General features: G+C 39.8%; 1 protein-coding gene across 1 annotated transcript in view; it reads left to right on the top strand.

Annotated features, from left to right (window-relative positions):
* cica (capicua transcriptional repressor a) overlaps positions 1 to 20,002 on the top strand; it is a 62,880-nt gene extending 42,878 nt beyond the window's left edge. Inside the window, exons 12-22 of the mRNA XM_030147743.1 lie at positions 128 to 995; positions 3,072 to 3,214; positions 5,467 to 5,627; positions 7,125 to 7,368; positions 9,036 to 9,327; positions 9,461 to 9,633; positions 11,504 to 11,646; positions 12,336 to 12,487; positions 15,134 to 15,268; positions 15,362 to 15,487; positions 16,864 to 20,002. Coding sequence (XP_030003603.1) covers positions 128 to 995; positions 3,072 to 3,214; positions 5,467 to 5,627; positions 7,125 to 7,368; positions 9,036 to 9,327; positions 9,461 to 9,633; positions 11,504 to 11,646; positions 12,336 to 12,487; positions 15,134 to 15,268; positions 15,362 to 15,487; positions 16,864 to 17,126 — 2,700 coding nt within the window. The 3' untranslated portion in view covers positions 17,127 to 20,002. The remainder of the gene's footprint in view (positions 1 to 127; positions 996 to 3,071; positions 3,215 to 5,466; positions 5,628 to 7,124; positions 7,369 to 9,035; positions 9,328 to 9,460; positions 9,634 to 11,503; positions 11,647 to 12,335; positions 12,488 to 15,133; positions 15,269 to 15,361; positions 15,488 to 16,863) is intronic.
* The last annotated feature ends 186 nt before the right edge of the window (positions 20,003 to 20,188 follow it).

Raw genomic sequence — 20,188 nt, 5'->3', positions numbered from 1 at the left:
CGTATCATGAATTAAAACCCACAGATTTTCCAGAGTTACTGTAAGTTGAAACTTGTGTGAAGAACAGAAGAAGTTTACACAGTAACTTTCCCCTTTTGATCTTTTTCTCCATCTCTCTTCCCTCCAGCATGGCTTCCAGCCAGTGGCCCGCTCCTCGCTCCCCTCCTCCTCCCCCTCCATCCCTCACTCCGACTCCACCTCAGGAAAAGGGAACTCAGGAGGAGGAGGAGGAGGAGGAGGAGGTGCTGAAGATGGGAAGAGGAACAGAGGCGCCGATGGAGGAGAGGAGGGGAGCGACGGAGGATCCAAGAGGGAAGAACATAGAGGTGAAGGAGGTGGAGGAGGTGGGCAGGTGGTCTCCTCTCTGTCCAGCTCCCAGACCCCCCTCCCTTTGGCCCAGCAGGGTCTGACCCAGGTCCTCGGCACCGTCCGCATGGCTCCTACCATGGTGACCAACGTGGTACGGCCCATCGCCAGCACGCCCATCCCCATCGCCAGCAAACCGGCGGAAGGCGCCGTCACACTCAGCTCGCTGCCTCAGGACAAGAAATCAACCACTCTGCTGATCGGAGGAGGTGGCGCTCAGCAGCTGCCAATCACAGCAGGGGGTGGGTACCAGTCCTCCTCATCCTCCTCCACGTCCTCCTCCTCCTCCTCCTCTCCAGGTCCGGTCAGTGTAAACGCTGTCGATGGCAGCGGATTGGTCACTAGCCTAGTTCTGGGAGGGTCCCAACAAGTCCAGCTCCTCACCCCTCACGCACAAACCCCCCTGCCTGTACTCCAGCCCCAGCTCCACCCAACAGCCGCCACCTCCGCTCTCACCCCTCCCACTGGCCCCAAGCCACTAGTCCAGTACCTCCTGCCCACCGAAAGCCCCTCCTCCCCTCAGCTCACCCACCAGCAAATCCTTTCCCTGCCCACCAATGCCGCCATGGCCAATGGCGTGCACTCAGGGGCGGGACTAAGAGTGGCGTCAGTCAGCCCCGGGACCAGAGGTGAGACAGAGCTAGGACTAACCGAAAGCAAGAACAACCCAGAGATTTATCTGAGGGTCATCCCATAAATAAACTAGTTCATGTCAGAGATTTTCTTGAAAACTTCTATTTCATTCATGGGACCAAAATCTTAAATTGTACTTTTTCACCATTTTTACATAAAAATTTGTGTGTTTGTACACTTTTTTAAACAAACCAACCAAAAATAGGTGATTGACTTGATTTACATTGGCACTAGATGAGTTTATCTGTCCGTTTTTCGTTCTCACACAACAAATGCACAGCAGGGACCAGTAGAAAACGTCATGGAGCATAACAGTATTACTGTGGTTTCATTTTTATATCTTTTACTTCAGGTTCAGTTCAGATTTTTGAGTACTCCTCGAGTACTTTTTGCCCAAAAAAAGTGTTGGGGAAAAAAAGCACTTGTTTTTTTCTCCATCACTGACGAGTTTAGCTGGAGCAGATCAAATCTTTGATTACAGGAGTTGTTTAACTTGAGATCAGTTGTGGTTTTGAGACACTTTATGAAAGTCTTGGTTTTATCTTGGCCTTGAGTGCAATTTAACTCAGTCTTGATCTCAGATAAAGAGGACTGTGGATTTTAGTCAAGATCACAGCTGTAGGGATCTTAACAAATTTCTGATATGTTTTTTGATTCGTTACTGTGGTTTGTAAAAAATCTAACTTTTTTTTTTGACTCATTCTCTGGCAACGAGAATTATCCCAGTCCTCATATTCCATCAGTTTATAATATTTTCAAGACTTGGTTGCCATAATATCTAGTCTTGTCTCAGTCTCATTACATTCTGGTCTTGGCCATAACTTTGGCTCAGTTGATGTTGTCAAGACTATAACACTAGTGACTAAAGTAGACTGATTTGACGCAGAAATAAATGCTGATTGGATTCTTTCACATTGAAGACACAGGCCAGATACTAGTGGGTCTTTTGTCCAGTGTGAAAGGAGTATTGTACATTTTTTATTGTACAGATTTTCCCCTCAGTTACATTGATACATTCTACCATTAATATACTCATTCTTATTCTTATTTTTTAATCATTTGGGTGGAATTAGAAACGAAAACCCAGATAATATATTAATCTCGCACCAGCAAACACCTGCTATCATCTATTAGTGTTCTGTATTTACATTCCAGAGACTCGGTCTGATGTAACCAGATGTAAATAGATCTTAAACTGCATTCATAATGATAAAAAAGGTATGAAGTTTAATTTATGGAAATCTACCAAAACTCTGTAGAAGAAAGATTAGAGAGATTTCTTGTTGTTAACTTCATATCTTTAAAAACTATATATTTACATAATCACATATTGCCAATTTTCCATATTGTTTCTCTGATGTTCAGTACAACATTCAGTCCATTCCAGTATGAAATCAGCAACTGGTGAGGCTTACAGTACACATACTGATGATGAAAATAAGCTCTGAAGGCCAAACCGCTAAAATGAAGAACTAAATAGAATTTGGATTAATGCCTGTATTTTGTAATGTCCCTTGAATTGAGGTTTTATTAGTTTTTTCAAGAAAATTAATCATATGAACTGGGAAAAGTTCTGAGTTGTGGGTGAGATGACATGAAATGAACCTTTCGTGTTTTCATTAAATGACTTACAAGTACAATTCTGTTATCTAGTGCTCAGCTTTCTTTCAATTGCCTTTTTTCTACAGTCCCCTTCTTTTATTTCATATTAATCTTTGTTCTCCAGGAAACACTGAAAATAGATTTGATTGGCTTACGTAAATGCGAGATAAATGATTGACAGGAGAAACACTGTTGACATGAGTACAGGCACCCGCCGCCCACCCATGCCTTCATCACGCTCTATTCATAAAGAGTCAGAAGCAACAGTACATTGTTCTGGCTTTTTATCAGCAAAGAATTTCACTTAAATCACTAACTGAAATGTCCTCTCCGTCTCAGTGTGTCTCCACCCCCGTCGCTCCTGTTCTGTCTTCACCTCTCCTCTTTTGGCTCGATTCATCTGTTTCTCATGCTGTGTGATTTAATTCCCTGTCTCTCTCCTCTCTCTCTCTCTTATTCTCACTCATTAGTCCAAACCCAGTCACCGGTCTTGCAGAGCAAGATGTTGGTTCCCATGGCAACAGTGCGAACAGGGTCTACTCCTCCTCATCCTTCCATTTCCCTTGTGGCTCCGCCTCTTCCTGTGCAGAACGGCCCTGCGACAGGAAACAAGGTAGGAATGTTAACACCACAACTGAACAACAGTGTCAACAGCTTAAAGGATAAATAATAGATGAATAGATCCCGCCCACTTGGCTCATATGTGGCAAAGTAGAAGCAGACGGTGACAATTTAAAGGAAAAGCCAACATAGACCCGTTTCAAACCTCGATTTAACATCCGTTATTTGTTTTTCGCACTGAGATCCAACTTCCACTCCCACTCTGGCCACATTCAGATGTAGTCTGGAACAAATTAACCCTCAAAGACCTAAACAGCTGCCAGCCACAAAAAGCATCCACCAGTCTAAAGTGTTTAATAACTTTTCAACCACTAATCTTATCAGTGCATTTCAATAATTGTTTGTCTTGTGTGTTTTTATGATGTTTTGTCTTGTGTCAGTTGTCTTTCTTGTCACCTGCCAAGGGACTACAGATGGAAATTAGCTCTGTTGCTACAATCTGGCATATTTACAGCTGCAGTTGTTGTAGATGTTCATTAATATGCACTGTCCCTAATGAATAAATAAGTAAATAATTCAGGTAAAATGCTGGTTCTCAGGTTTTCAGTGACAATAGACTTGTCTTGTTTGGATGTTCTGAGGCTCTGTAGTGAATGTGGAAACACATGCATATTGTTTAATGAATAACAATGATTTTAGACTCTTTTTAGGCACTTTTTTCTGATACAGTAACCACTGGATTTATTCTCAGTTTTAACGAACATCTACATGATCAGCAAATTAAATGTAACAAAGTAACTGATTTTCACTGAAAAAAGATAATATCATAATTGATGGTGACAAATCACTTAGGAAAGGTTAAATGAAGAGAATAATTTATTAGGAAATTGTTCTAGGTGTCTAAGGGTTAATGAACCACCCTCCATATAAGCAAAACTCAGCTCACTGATGGCGTCATATCAAATGGCATATGTATAATACTGCCTTAACACACCACAATAATACTCAGCCACTTAAATCCTCTTTATATCCATGAACACGTTTATAAACACTGTAAGATCCAGTCATCACTAAAGTGTTTGACGTGCAAAAGAACCAATAATTGCAGCGCTTTTAATCCAGAAAACCCTGTTTCTTGTATAAGTTTACTGGCCAGATTTAATATAGCAGATATATTCTTTTGTTTACATGCAACAAACCAGCTATATTAACAGTATGGAGATATATTTTTGACCAAATAGTTCTATAAATGTACGCATATTTGCACAAAAGCTGTTCAACTGGGATCTAGATAGATATTCAACTGAAATCCTTTGCTGTGCCTCTTGTAAAACTTTCCAGTCATTTTCTTGTCCAGTTGGATCTGTCTTTCTGACCTTGTGATCCAGTTCATCCCAGAGCAGGTCAGTAGATTTGGGTCAGCTGACTGGGCAGGTCGTTCCATGAGAGATAACACTCTAGCCAACTGTTTTCTCTCTAAGTAAATCACAGAGCTGGGACAGATGTGTCAGTCATTGTCTTGGTGCGGCTGACGCTGGTATGAAGTTGGAATGGCAGTCATGCCTTATATACTGACTCAAACACGGCCTATAAGGTCTTTAACCTACATATATATGATGATGAAGCCTGTCCTCCAAAGCTGCTGTAAATAGAAACTGCTGAAGTGACATAACTACTTGTATTTCATCTTAAATCTATATATTGCCTAAGGTGATAGTTTGATGAAAATTAAGCTTTTTATACCAGTATCTGTGCATTCAAATTTGTCAGTACATATCTTCATAATCTGAGTTTGTTACATATAAACAAAGAAACTTACATGTGTCTCTCAAAAGCAATCTATTATCATTATTTTTGTTTTCTATTGTTGAAAACCTGAAATTACTTGTAAAAATGTAATGGAGTGTAAAGTTAAATATGTGCCTCCAAAATGTTGAGAATTGGCAGTATAAAGTAGCTAAAATGTACCTCAAACTGTACTAGGGTAGAGTACTTTAGTGAAGGTACATAATATTCCACCACTGGTTTCACTGTTGCAATATTTGTCTCTCTAATCTAGTTTTGGCCAAATCTCTGTTTTGTTTTCACTCTTTGGGTTCAACTTTAGAGAAGTGTACTTTCTCGCTCCGTTGAGAAAACTGCTGTTACTTTAAATTCAGAAGAACCGGTCGCCCTCACACAGGCCGTGAACCTTCCTGAAAAATAAAAAAATAAAAGTACATCACAGTATTTATAAATTTGTCTCATTGGATGCTTTCCTAAAACAGATCCTCCCCTTATTCTGTATTTATTCCTGTCGCGTAGATCATCCAGATCGCCCCCATGCCTGTGGTCCAGACCAACGTTCACGCTAACGGAGCCGCGGCGGTACATCCTGGGAGCCCCTTTCCTGTTTCCGTGGCAACGGTGATGGCTCCCGGTGCAGCGCCCCCACAGACTGTTCTCCTGACCTCTCCACCCACCAGGTCACTAATACAGGCCCAACACCTGAAAGACACATGCAAACACCTCCTTTTAATGTCCTCTGAGGCTGCTGCAGCTCACATACTCAGGTTCAGACGCATGAAAAGATGCTCTCAGGTTTTCATTTTCAGTAAGGCTTAATGTTTTTAACCTACCTGTGGTAAGCAGAGTTACTTTTTACTCAGTATATCAGCACATTTTAGTTAGTTGTTGTTAGTTTTGCAAGTACTTCTGGTGTTATTTTGAGGAAATGACTAGTTTTTGTTTAGTTTTCCTCTACTGTCAGAGTAAGTTCTTTAGGCGTTATGGGAATTTATAGGAGTTGGAAAAGGATGACACTCGTTTACTAAAAGTCCCATATTGTGTAACGACATTTTATTTTTACATGTAAACCACAAACTGTTAAAATTGAAGAGAAGATAAAAACAAAAATGATTTTGATTTTAGTTCATTTTCTTAGGGTTTTTGTTGATACAGTTACTAATTTTGTGCAACAAGTTAAGAATTATTTATTTGTTTGTTTGTTTGTTCATTGTTCCAGTAGTAGTCTTAGTGTTAGTGCTGCCTTTTTTCACATTACTTTAGACCAGGGGTGTCAAACTCATTTTAGTTCAAGGGCCACATTCAGCCCAATATGAAGGCAGACCAGTAAAATAATAACATAATAATGTATAAATAATGTCAACTCCAAACTTTTATCTATGTTTTAGAGCGAAAAAGTAACATAACATAATTAAAAGGTTTACGTCTACAAGTTATCCTTTAAAAAAAAGAAAAACCTGAACAACCTGAAATTTCTTAATTTTATTGCTTAATTTTAACAATCTTATGCCTCGGCTTGTCATTTACACATGTGCATTACAACTTACAGATCACAGCGGATCTACAAAGGCATAAAACATTTAGTAACAGACAGAATATTGTTAAAACTGCACTAATCTTACGAGATTTCAGGTTCATGGTTGTTCAGGTTATTCACTTTTTGCTTGTAAATGTAAACATTTTCATGTAAATTTACTTTTGTTGCTCTAAAATGAAGAGAAAATTTTTCAGTTGTCGTTATTTATAGGTTATCATGTTATTATTTTTCTGGTCCGGCCTGATGGAGATCATATTGGTCTGTATGTTGAACTAAAATAAGTTGGACACCCTTGATTGTTAATACCTTCAGTATAATTTTTGACATTTCACATTTTCATCCCTCAGACTGGATTGGACCCTTTGTTGGTCCAGTTTTGGCCCACAGGCTGTATGTTTAACACCCCTGCTTTAGACATCAGAATATTTTTAGACATGGGGGTCATCCATTAACAATGCCCTGAAGGTAAAATTAAATAAATGAGAATCCCCATTTAAAATAGAATACTATAAAAAGAGGTAAAAGTATTATGTAACAGTGCATTTGTTTTCTAAATATACCAGGGTTTGTTTTGTCACATTGAAGCGTTAACTCCTCCTGGGGTCACAGTTGACTCACCATGCTGGCCTCTTTCCTCCAGAATCACCTACGTCCAGTCCAACCTAGGCGGTACCGCGGCGACGGCCCAGCAGGCCGTCCCGCCTCCAGGCCCCGCTTACATCCCGTCACCATTGGCGACCCTGGGGTTCACCGCCATCGCTCCGGCCGCACAAACCCTGGTCCAACCCATTGTTGGTCAACCACCGCTGTTGACTCCAGCTCCGCCCCTGAACTGTCAGTCACAGACGCCACCGGGCCAGGGCTCCGCCTCCACCGGCCGTCAGGTAAGGACGAACGCCGACCTGCACCGCCATAGGTACAGACAGAGGTTTATAACACTGTAGGAGACTAAACCACAAGGAAAACATCAAAATGTGAAAGTACACCACTTCACATACTGCAGCTTTAAAAATGTGAATTAACTGGAGATAAACTTTTAATTAAACATAACAGTTTTAAACATTGTCTTGTGTTCATTGTAGACATACTGTGTTCACTAAAAGTTCAAGGCTTAAGGTTAACTCACATTATTATCCCTGCAGGAAAATTCAGTATTTTACCCTTCCTAGTCCATGTAGTGCCATCATTAGCAAATAGCATTAGCATAAGGAAATTAATATTGCTCTTTTTAAATTAAACATATCTGTCTTGTGCAGCACAACTGAATAAGTTTACATGCATGCTAATACTCTAGTACTATTCCAAATTTGATAATATACTGAATTTGGACAGGTGTCCTATAAATACTATATTCCACTGTTATATTCAGAATTAGCTCTTTTCTGAATGGATAATTTTACATTTCAGATATTAGGGATATGCTGATATTATTCTGGTTTTAGGAGGATTCTTATCTTATCAGTTTGGGTAGAGAAAAAGCTCCTCTCTGGTTGAGATGGATGCTCTAAAGAAATGTCCATTTCTGGTTGGAATGGGCAACACATCAACTGTTGAACACTGTGATAGAGGATATCAATGGGGTTATAGATATGAGTAAATATGGAAATGCTGACCATTAGCCTACACAGTGGAAAACTTTGAAAAAGCATTATTTTTATGGGTATACAAAGCTGCATTTAAACAGAACTATTAAAGGATTATTCATTTTCATTAACCATATGAACAGCTTATTCAGAGTATTGTATTTTTCGGACTGCTTGTACAAGTATCATAAAAATGTTTGCCATAAAATCATAAAACAACTTAGAAATGTTAGATTAGATCCCACAGATAGTCACAAAATGGATTTTTCCAAAGCCATTTACTTTATATTGTATTCAATACTTACATCATAACCATATGGATTTATTTTTACTTGATGTGTTTATATGGATGAGCTTGTGTGATAATCCTCGGATAAGCTGAAGCCTAAACATTGTTCATGTGTATTATTTTGACTAAATCCTGGTGATAGCACAGTTATTTTCAGCTGTGCCCTTTGTTTGTAATAGCATACACATTTACCCTAAAGGACTTCATTTAGATATCCATCTCTTAATATGAGAATTAGTCTTAGAACAGGAAACATTTTGGTTGTGGTTATGGATCTACACTCTGCTAAATGAAGCCTGTATCTGTTGGGAGAGTTTGACAGAATAGTGGATGAGACATAAGACCAGGCAGGAGACCGAGACTGCAGTGTTAAAGGTGCATTACCAACAAATCATCAGTAAGTACATTCATTTTAAGACATTAGCGAAATTACTCTAAACAAACCAGGGAAAATATTGGCAGCCTCTTTCGACCTCTGCACTGCAATCACTTTGCCACCGGGTTGGAAAGCTGTCATGTTGATTTCCAGCTCAAAGGTCATTCTACTTTGTGTGTTAAATGAGATATATTAATTATATAACGCTGTCTTCCTCACAGAACATGCTCGCTGCTCCATCACGTTTTCCTCAACTTAAATGTATTGACATACGGTGCATGTTTTCCCGCTTCTTCTCATCAGGTACTAACTGCCATCTACCCTGCATCGACTGTTGCACTGGCTACCGGTGTGGTCTCCGTGACGACCGTGCCGTCCGCAGTTGCTGCACCCGCACAGGACTTGGTGAACCCCTCGTCTCCACTGGCGATGGGGGCTCAGGGCTCAGCGGCGGCGACACCCCAGCCCAGCGCTGTGATGGAGCTGGAGCCGAAGGTGGAGGTGAAGAAGGAGGTCCAGTCTGATGGTCCAGATGAGGACGGAGGTCAGGGGTCGTCTTGCTCGGTGGATGGAACCGGAAACATGGCCATAACAGGTAAAGATCTGTAGATTTGTCTGATGTAGTCTTTACCTCTGTGTTGTTGTTATGAAGAAACTCTTTTCAAGGACATAAAGTAAGATACAGTTTTGTTTTGTTTTTTACTTAAAATGAACTTGATCTGCTTTAGCGAAAACTGAAGAAGACATCTCTGTGCACATCAAAGAGGAGAATGTAAGCGACGGACACAGCTGGGAGAAACAATGTGAGACAGATGGAGAGCGAGAAAGAGGGCTGAAGGAGAGCAGTGAAAAGAGAAACAGAGAAACAGACGACCACAGCATGGGGGACGGCAGCAAAGAGGTGAGACAAACCAAAGACATTAACAAGACTCTGTGGACATTTAACCACAACGCTGCACAAACAGGTTCAAGGAGAAAAATCCTTGTTTCTGGGAAATGTTTTCCATATTTAACCTTGTATTAATGAAATATTTAACCAGCTGAAACAATGGTTTTCACATGTTTTACTGCATTTGCACAACTTTTCAATTCAATAAGTCTATCTAAAATAACAGTGCTTTGTTTGACTGGAGTAAGCACAGATTGTTTCAGTTTATTTATTTTTTCAGTTTAAGTTTTATTGTGGCTAGACTTCTGTTCTTTAACAAACTTGGCTCACCTCAGTAGATTTATTTATTTTTTTGCTTTACACAAAACATTTTGGTTATATTTCAGCTTCTTTCTTTGGCTTCTTTCCATAAGGCTGTTTTTTATTTCATGTGGACCACTCTGCATCGTTAGCCTCATTCCATAATGGCCTAAGTTATATTTTTGGCCAAATTGTGATATCTGCGTAACTTTATATCCTTACGCTGCTGATTCATTTTACATCATTATGACCTGGCAAAAATATGACTGATGGCTAATGATATGTCAATTAATACCTGGCATTAAGTTGTGTTTGACTGATGCCTTTTGACCAAATCTCACTTCCCAGGTCTATATGAAAATAAACGTGTGAGTATAATATAAAGAATATTGTCCAGAAAGAAGCAAGACATTTGTCTGGATCCATAAATATATTGGAGTGCTTCTGTGTTGGCTCTTCTGCTGTTTTTATAACTACCTGGTACTTTGATTTTCTATTTCCATCGCAATAATACTATATTTGGTACATTTATGAAGTTAAACGAATACAAATCTACAAATACAGGTGTGATTTTTTTTTTTTTTTTTTTTTTTATTGGAGTGGGCTATTTCCAACAAAACACATACTGATTCATAGTGGAGTGGTGAAAAATCCACAGGCATGTGTAGGCTCACATAGAAATGGAGTAACTATAAATACCTATGCAGGCCTGGTTAGAGCCTCCTCATGTTTGTGCAAATTTAGCTTGTTCTATTGAGTTTTTATTCCATGTATAGGCCGTACATTTTTACTTTTGGTTCAGGTAAGCATGGGTTTTTCAGTCTTTTTACAAGTGTTTTTCTATCCGCTACAGAAGGGCTGATGAGCTGCAGGGTGTAGAACCCCAGCAAAGACCAAATGTTGTTGTTTTTTAATGAACTAGAGGCAGCAATGCAGGTCTTGCGCCTCAAAAGAAGCAGAAATCAAAACAATACAGGTTGTGTGTATTTCTTGGCAAAGCAACATCATTTACTGTTTCACACATTTGTAATATATCTCTTAAAGTTCCTTTTCAGATGTTGTTGAGGAACAAAAGGAGAGCCGTGGCTTTACATACTCCACTTACACAGAGGATGCCAGTTGAGTAGGTGGTCCTGCTAAAAAAAAAAAAAAAGTGTCGATATGCGAACTAGACCACCTTTGAAGGTGGCGATTGGATCTCAATGTGTCTCACACTTGTACGTAGAGATTTCTACATGGGATCAGAGCATCATTCATCCTTTCTCTTAAATATTTGGATGTCAATATGTCCAAATGGTCACTCATTTTTATTTATTTTTTAAAGAAATTAGCGCGTTGTGTCTACTGTTGCATTATGTTGTTTCTTAAATGTCACATACAAGGAAAAAGCCTCTGAATTTGATCCAAAACAGTTGATTTTACTTATTTCTAAAATGTCCAAATACGCCAGTAACTGCGACCAGAATGTATTTCCGTACTTGTTTTATCAGGCAGTTGATAGAGAAGACACACTCACAGACATCGCCCGGAACCCGTACAAATAAACATAAATAAACACATCCACCCTCACTGTTTCCTCCAGGCTGGACCTCGTTCCCCTCCTCCACTTCCCTCAGGTTTGGATCCACCTCCCCCTCCCACTGTGGAAAGAGAGACCGCCTCGTCCTCAAAGAAGACCAAGTTTCGACCGCCCCCGCTCAAAAAGACACCCGACTCTCTGGACAAGTACGTGTCTCTAGTATTTCATCTGTCATTAGCTGACACATCTCTGAGTGGGTCTGCTATCTAACAGAATCTGACAGTTTCACAATTTGGGAAATGGCACAAGTAAATAAGGTGAACTGAGTAAGTAAATGAGTAATTGAAATTGAGGCGTAAGTGTTTTTCCGTTGTGATTTAACCCATGTCTTGTCGTTGACTGTAAGTCTAGAGTTATGGCAGAATTAGAGCCAAAGCAAATGAAACAAGTCTGCCAGGTCCTTCTGGCTTGCTGGTCCCAGTAGGACAATGTTTTCTCTGTTTTAACAGTTTACATTTCGTCAAGCTGAGAGCGCTCATACAACAATAACTAATCATCTGTAATTATGGCGTGAAACATCTTGAAGAGAGAACTATGGACAGGACTTCTTTTATTGGGTTTAACACTGATTTTCACACATAGTGGCATCTAATTCCATTTTTAGTGAGTGACCAGATTTCCAACTTCATGAAATCATGGTGTTTACTGAATGTGAGTGGGCAGAGTGTTCCACTTTTCATTCTTTATTTAGACAGCAGGATGCTAGCAGGGATCCCACACAGCAGAGCGAGGGCATTTCTGGTGTTTTTCAGTGCTTGTATGAGAACACCTCTGGATCACTAGACCAGGAAATAAAACAGCCAACGGGTTGTTCCATTCTGTTCTCTATTTACAGGGTCTTGTCAGAGACGTACTTTGAGGAGCGTTTTGCTGAGCTTCCTGAGTTTAATCCAGAGGAGGTCCTTCCCTCGCCCACACTGCAGAGTCTGGCCACCTCTCCAAGAGCCATTCTGGGAAGCTACCGCAAGAAGAGACGCAACTCTACGGGTGAGACAAAAGTCCCTTTTCAGATGTTCCAGATATTGTCTGGAGAATATGGGACAGTGTTTGCACAAATAACATCTCAGCCTTCAATCCTTTAGTGGCATCTAGTGTTGGAGTTGCACAACCAACTAAATACCCATCCCTTTGCCCTCCTACAGCGGCTGCAAAAATATGAGTGGAGTTGATGGAGTGACTGGATTATCTGTTGTGGGTTTATGTTTAGGGAATAATAATTCATGTCCACACTTATCCATAGCAGGTGACGGCAATGCACATTAATATTTAACCCATAAAGACCCAGTGTTACTTTTGTGTCAGTTCCAAAATATTTTCTTCTCTATATGTCATTTTTTAAGTTATTTATCAAAATTTATTATGATGTAATTCTCTGTATTTTGTGTTTTTTTTTCAGTAAACATCAGGTATTTTCCTATATTTGATTTACTGATCGTGTAGATGTTTATAAAAGCTCAGATTGTAGTTGAGGGTTATTTTATCACAAACAGAGAAACCTGAAGAAAGAGTGACTTTTTCAGCAAAATATATCAATAACTGAACATAAACCCAGTGTGTCCATCCACTGTCATTGATCCAACTCCAGGGGTTTTACTGGAGAATCAATTTTGTAGAAGATGAATGTGTTTCCGTGTTCACTACGGAGCCTCTGAATGTCGAAATGGGTCATATCTGATGACCATGAAAAGATGACAAACAGCATTTTACACCAATTATTTACATGTTTTGTAGGATTAATGGATCAACAGGTATTAAACACTTTAGATCAGTAGATGGTTTTGGTCGTCGGTGACTCTTTGGGTCTTTATGGGTTAATGAAAAACAGGACAAAGATAAAATATTTGCAAATAGCTACTGTAGAAATATGGTAGTGCAGCATGACATTTATAAAAACTAAATAACAAAAACATAACAGGTCAAACATAACATGACCATTAATATTTTATTGCATTTCTACATTTACATCCACTTAAATTGTACCAAGTGGACCTTTAAGAACTAACTTTATGACATGTTCTCACACCACGACCTGTAACAGCAAACAGGTGGTTCCATTTTTGTCTAAAAGATGTGAAGTCTGATGGTTTTGGCTGCTGCTGCTTTCATCCAAATATTAAATAGAACTCAAAAAGTAGAACCTGCAATTAACTTTATCACGATGGTGCGCTGTTTATTCCATTTGTTTTCAATTTCATTATCAATAATTCATACGCCGTCGCTTCTCAAACTTTAAATTAGACTCCTCTAACCCACAGCTCTGGTTTACCTTTTATACACTTCATTTCCCTTGCAGTGTTGCCTGTGAGCGTACACCTACATCAGTAATTTATGCTGCCTGGTGCTGCTGTTCAACACCGCTGACGCAATCCTCCTCATGAATTTACTAGAAACCCCCAGAAAAGGCACTTAAACACATCATGTTGTGTTGCATTAACACGCCAAAATGTACAATCTTAAGATGTGGAGAATATTCCTGCTCATAAACATTTTAATACAATTTAAACATGTTCACAACCGTTACAAATTATCCAGGTTATTTGGACAAGAGGTAGAGAAGCGATCAGAAGTCACACGATACACTGCCACATACCTTATACCCAGGGATTATACGGGTGCTTGACATCCTTGAAAATGCTTAAATTTCAGTGTTGTGTTTTTAAGGTCTGAAAAGTGCTTGAATTTTAGTTTAGGTGCTTAAAAGTGCAAGCAATTCTAACTCTGTGATGTGATATATTTATTTATTTTTAAGATTAACTCGAGCCAAAGCTACTTACGGAGAGGTGATACATTTAGAAAAATAAAACTTTACGCCAAAAAATAAATTACCAGGTGCTCTCAGGTCGACTCCAAGTACATTTTTATCTTAATCTTTTTCTCGGTGCAAGTGTGTCTGAGGAACGCCAAGTGACTTCCCTTTTTTTGTGGGTAAAACTTTGTGGTCTTTAATTTCTAAACTTTTTGCTATGTTGAAACATGATTTTAGATGTTTATAGCATAATACAGAGGACATCATTGTAATAAAAAGTGAAAAAAAAGACAATCATGAGTTTATGTATTCCTGTAGATATGTATTTTACCCTGGTGATAAGGTGCTGTACTGGAAAAATTGGAAAATGCCCCTTAAAAGTGCTTGAATTTGACCTTGAAAAATGGGTTCGAACCCCGTGTATCCCTCCGCCCAATCTCATGGTGTCTACTTTCTCTTGTGTCACAGATATAAAGCAGCTCCTTCTGGATTTGTTTCCACATAGTATAATAAATACGTCCTAGACAAGCTCCTAATAGTCTGTCCAATCTCTGCCTCGTACATGAGCTCACCAAAGCAATGACAGGAGAACAAGCAGGGAAATGTCTGAAATATCACCCTCCATGGTGTCATCACACATGCCTCTACCCCACTTATTGTCCAAGAGGAACTTTATTTCCTCTTTTTATATTTCTCCAGTTTCATCTAGATACCAGCTTATTTGTCATTTTTCCCATTTTTTGATCAGCACCACTGGCTTCGATTCAGTTTCCATTCAGTTTTCATGTGCCGTTCCTTCATTTGTTACCGCTCTATCTCTTTGGTTTCTTCTTCTGTGTTACACCTGTCATTTCCTCCTGTAAACTATCTCCTCTATCCACCACCAGACCTTGAGCTGACTGCAGAAGAGCCCAGCTCACCGAGGAGGAAGACCCGTCGTCTGTCCAGCTGCAGCTCGGAGCCCAACACCCCGAAGAGCGCCGCCAAGTGTGAGGGAGACATCTTCACCTTCGACAGACCAGGTACCACAGCCTTATCTGGAGAAACGGCGACAGAGCAGCTCCTCATATACTCTATGTAGAGACAATGACACGATATCCGTCCTTATCAAACAGGTACAGAAGGAGAAGACCTCCTCGGGGACCTGGACCGAGTCCCCTACTCGTCTCTGCGTAGAACCCTGGACCAGCGCCGGGCCCTGGTCATGCAGCTCTTTCATGAACATGGCTTCTTTCCATCAGGTAAAATGCTGACAAAACACAACGGCACGTGAACTGCACCTCACTGAATGTTAAATATAAGCTTTGAGTTATGTTGGACTGTAATCGACCTAAAGATAAAGATATTATTTTTTTATTATTGTTATTATTACTTACTTGTTACTTACTTTTTGTAATCGTTACTATCACTGTTACTGTAATCATTGTTAATATTGATATTACTGATGTTTTGTTACAACTATTATCATTATTATTATTTATTTATTATTTATTTATTACTATTAGTATCTCTAATGTGCAATTACCCATTTTCACAATTGTAGTTATAGTTGTTATTATTTTGTTACTTTCTTTTTTATCTTCTAATTCTACTTATATGTGTACACACAGTGTTGCACTGCTATTGGAACCTTAATTTCCATCTAATCTAATCTAATCTAATCTAATCTAATCTAATCTAATCTAATATTTCATAATGAGACTCGATGTCACAGATTTACAGTCATTTGCTCTGTGTCAGTTTGTGGACATCCCAGGATAAGTCTTTATGATATTAATTGTGTCTCATTTTTGGATTATTAACACCAAGTACAATTAATTAAAACCAACAAAACTGTTCCCTGAAATAAAGATAAAAATAGCTTCCTTTAAAAAACAAAAGATAAAGAAAGACAGTAACAATTCAACATGTGTTAAAATGAAATAAACCTGCAGGCAACATCAGCTTGATTTTCCACAGTGTTGGTGTTAATAAAGTGTCTTTGCACAATATGGAACCTTTAATAAACAGTGTTAATGTAAATCATATTTGTTGTCTGATTTCATCTGTAAATCTAGCCTTTCCTCACTGAAAATTAAAACTGATTAAAGCTGATTAAAAGCTCAACTAAAATGCAGTCAATAGTAATATAATGACTCATGCAACTGAAAATTACACTCAAATCAAAAGCAAAATGAATAATTATGAAAATGTCTTGCAGTTTTACTTGCATTTCTGTTTTGGATTAGTTTGTTGTATTACTCATTGCAGTTTTTATTTAGTTTTTTCAGGGAACAAAGTATTTCTTTCATTACTTGTTATAGCTCAGTTTTGGTTTGTTCAGCGTTACACACTTAGTGTTTTGTCGAAATGTGTGTGAATGTACTTGTTCCCTCCAAGTTAAAAAGAGTAATTACAGAGGAACATGAACTGAGACACAGCAGCTGATTGCTGTTATATATCTATAAATATTCAGGGTTTCCAGAGTGAATAGTTCTAATAATGGTGCATGCTGACATTAGCATTCAGCTCAAAGCCTTCTGGGCCAAAGCGTCGTCTTCAATGTCAGGAACAAAGGTTGCAGCCTCTTGTTCATTTATAACAACTCCTCTGTTTTTCCCTTTTCTTTTGCTTCCAGCTCAGGCCACCGCTGCCTTTCAGGCGCGTTACTCCGACACTTTCCCCACCAAGGTTTGTCTCCAGCTGAAGATACGCGAAGTCCGTCAGAAGATCATGCAGACGGCCACGCCCGGGACCCTGGAACCTGGAGGGTTGGCCGAGGCCAGCCCCGCCCCCTCCCACTGCTCCTCTTTCAATCAGTCAACCCGCGAGGACGGAGGGGCGGAGCCGCTAGGAGACAAAAGCCGGAGCCCAGAGGGGCCAAAAAGCGAAGGATCATAAGCCAGAGAGGATGACGAAGCGGAAAAATCAAGGAAAGGAAGATGAGAGAGCGACGTGTCATCCCCAAAGAATGTTATTGTACGTGTTGACAGGACGACGGATGGCTCCAGCAGGATCCGATCCACTGGCACTAATCTCCACCAGACCTGGGCAGAAACACATTGTATATGGTCTCAAACATCCAGATGTCACAGGGCGCCCTTGATTTGTTGAATCAGACAAAAAGAAAGCCTCAAAAGTGGAAGAAATGACGAGTCAAGTGCTTCTTGTAATGTCATTTTCCCATTTTTTTCGGAGCATTTTCAGTTCGTACTTTGCCCAGGTCTGCTTCAGCACATTTGTACAGTAGTTTGTAGTTTGACACACAAACTCTGTGGTACACACTCTCTATCTCTCTGGCGCACACACACAAAAACCCTGGTGCATATGTAATCTCCAGCATGCACATGATCCCACAGACACACACATACACACACCCTTACCAAACCAGACTGTTACTCTTGGTGGGCGGCCGCCAAGGACCATGACACACAAAGGCACTTTGTCACTTATTGTGCAGATGCAGTTTGCTGTTGCCAGCCAGCCCTCAGATGCCATTGACTTGACCTCTTTCGTTTTCCCCTTCCACTCCTCAGCACAGTGGTCGGGACACAAACACAACCCCAATGACCTCCACTGATATTCCACAGCCCCTCAATGCTGCAAGACAGACAGCACACACATACAGACAGACAGACACACACACACATACACACGCAAAAGCAGTGCATGGACACATCTGTGCAGTGTGAGCACTTATACACAAACATAGTCAACCCTGGTCTGACCAAGCCATTGGCCTGCACAGTTTTAGTGATTGTAGTGAGAAGATAAAGTGAAAGCATGCTCCTGAAAAACAAAAAAAAAACGATGGCGGGAGTTGGGATTTAGTGTGACCAATCTTTGCACCTTCGGTTATTGCCATTTTGAAATACTGAGTCCTCATGGGCGGGAGCTGATTATATATGTATGTATGTGTGAAGAGGCACCGTAAAGAGATTATGTAAAGAGACTATTGGTTGTGAGGCTTTGAAGAATCAACGTTTAGTTCGACACTGACCGACTCCCAGAAGAGCACAGAGAAAAGCCTGAAGAAGAAACTGGATGTTCATGCGACGGAAAATTGACGTTCCAACAAAAGCAAGGAAGATAAAAACAGTGAATATTAAGGACAACAACATGACAAGCTTACCGACAGAGAGAAAAATTTTAACCGACTTCTCTGAATCTCCCAATGGATATGATGTTGCTTTCTCTTCGTTATCGTTGCCGTGGAAATAACCAGTTTTACCGTGGCCTGTTTCTCTCGTGGCTCTGTTGTGTTTTCTCTCCAGCATAAAAATATCACACAAAAAAAAAACAAACTTTGGACAAAAAAGGGGACAAATCAGTCTGTGGCCCCCCTCACACTTGTAATTGTACCTGGGGCGGTTTTACCCCACTTCCCCTCCCCTACGATTTCTCACCAGACACAGAAGTGGGGGAGCAGGGGTGTTTGTCGTTTTGTAAAACGTTGAAATCAGGTGTTTGCACAATTTGTGTGGCCCCCTCTCATCTGGGACCGCCGCAAGTTAAATCAGGAAAGTATTGTTTTTAGAGATTGTTTTAGTAGAAAAAATAATAACCTTGTTCTGTATGTTATCAACCACCTTTTTCCTCCCCTTCTTCCTCCCCACTTTTCCCCACAATCCCCCTCTTTCCCCTCAGCCCTTCAAGTGTTGTTAGGAAGTGCCCTTAAGCACTGGTCCCGGGTCAAGCGCTATGTAGCTCAGGATGGTTCTGGTTAGGGTTAGTTCAGGGAAAGCAGATCCTAGACCAGCCCTGGAGGGCAGTCTCTGGAGCCCTCCCCTCTTCCCTCTCTTCTCGACACTTTATCCTTTCCCATCAAATGGTGCAATAGGACATTTATTTTATTTTATTTTTTTGGACGTGGGTGGGTTATTTTGTTTTCGGGGGAAGGCTCTGTGCCATAGATATTAAATCCATTGCAGTCAGTCGGTGAGAAGAATGAGATGTTGTGATACTATCTTTAACTATGGTATAAAATGAAACAAAAAAGAATCACACAGTTATTGTTATTGTTGAAAAGATAGAGAGTATAACTTACTAAAAGTCAAAGACAATTTTTGAATAGCACTTTTTGGCTCTTTGCTTCCTCGGTGAAGAGTGGGGGTAGTTATTATTATGGGTATCTCTTTTATTTCTCTGTATACAGTTGGATGTGTGAAAAAATATATATACCGGTATTTCCATATATGTGCATTTAGGTTTGTGTTTGGGTGTGTGTATGTTTTGGCACATGCAGGTAGTGTGTGAACACGACCAACCTCTTGTTCTTTCACCACACAGCAACATTATCAATATTATATTTTTCCTTGTATTCTACATTCTATATTCTACTCTAGAGACAGTATTTTTATAGTCACCATGACTATTTTGTCCGTCATCTTGACTGTTATTGAACCCAGCTGATTCAGGATATATATCAAATATATATTCAGGATATACAATATATAAATATATATAAATATACACAGGTAATAAAAGACTATCAATTCTCATCTCTTTGGGGTTAGGGCTGTAATGTGTCTGTCTGCATGCATGTGCAATCACATGCACACGTTCACACACCCACACAGACATATGTGCATACACACACATGTATGCGTGTACACTGTATGATTGTGCTTAAAAATAAACTGTCCTTATTTTGGAGAAGGAAATTTAGGATGTGCGAGGTGAGTGTTATCTCATAAGCAGGCATGTTGACCATGTGCAATATTTCTAAACAACAACAAAAAACTAAATATTGAAAATATTAAAGATCTAACACAAAGTCTAATGTCTGTGAATTTATTTCATATTCTTACATTTCTCAGCTTTTTGCAGTGTACTCACTCTAACAGATGTTCATAGACTAATGAAAAGGATCTAAAGATTAATCCACCTTCACCCACTGGCCCGGTCTCCTAAAATCCTGGAATATACAGCGTCTACTTTTCCAGCTGGTCTGTACCAGGCAT

The sequence above is a fragment of the Sphaeramia orbicularis genome, chromosome 11 (assembly GCF_902148855.1).
Source record: "Sphaeramia orbicularis chromosome 11, fSphaOr1.1, whole genome shotgun sequence".
NCBI lineage: Eukaryota > Metazoa > Chordata > Actinopteri > Kurtiformes > Apogonidae > Sphaeramia > Sphaeramia orbicularis.
This window is presented reverse-complemented; position numbering and strand designations above follow the sequence as displayed.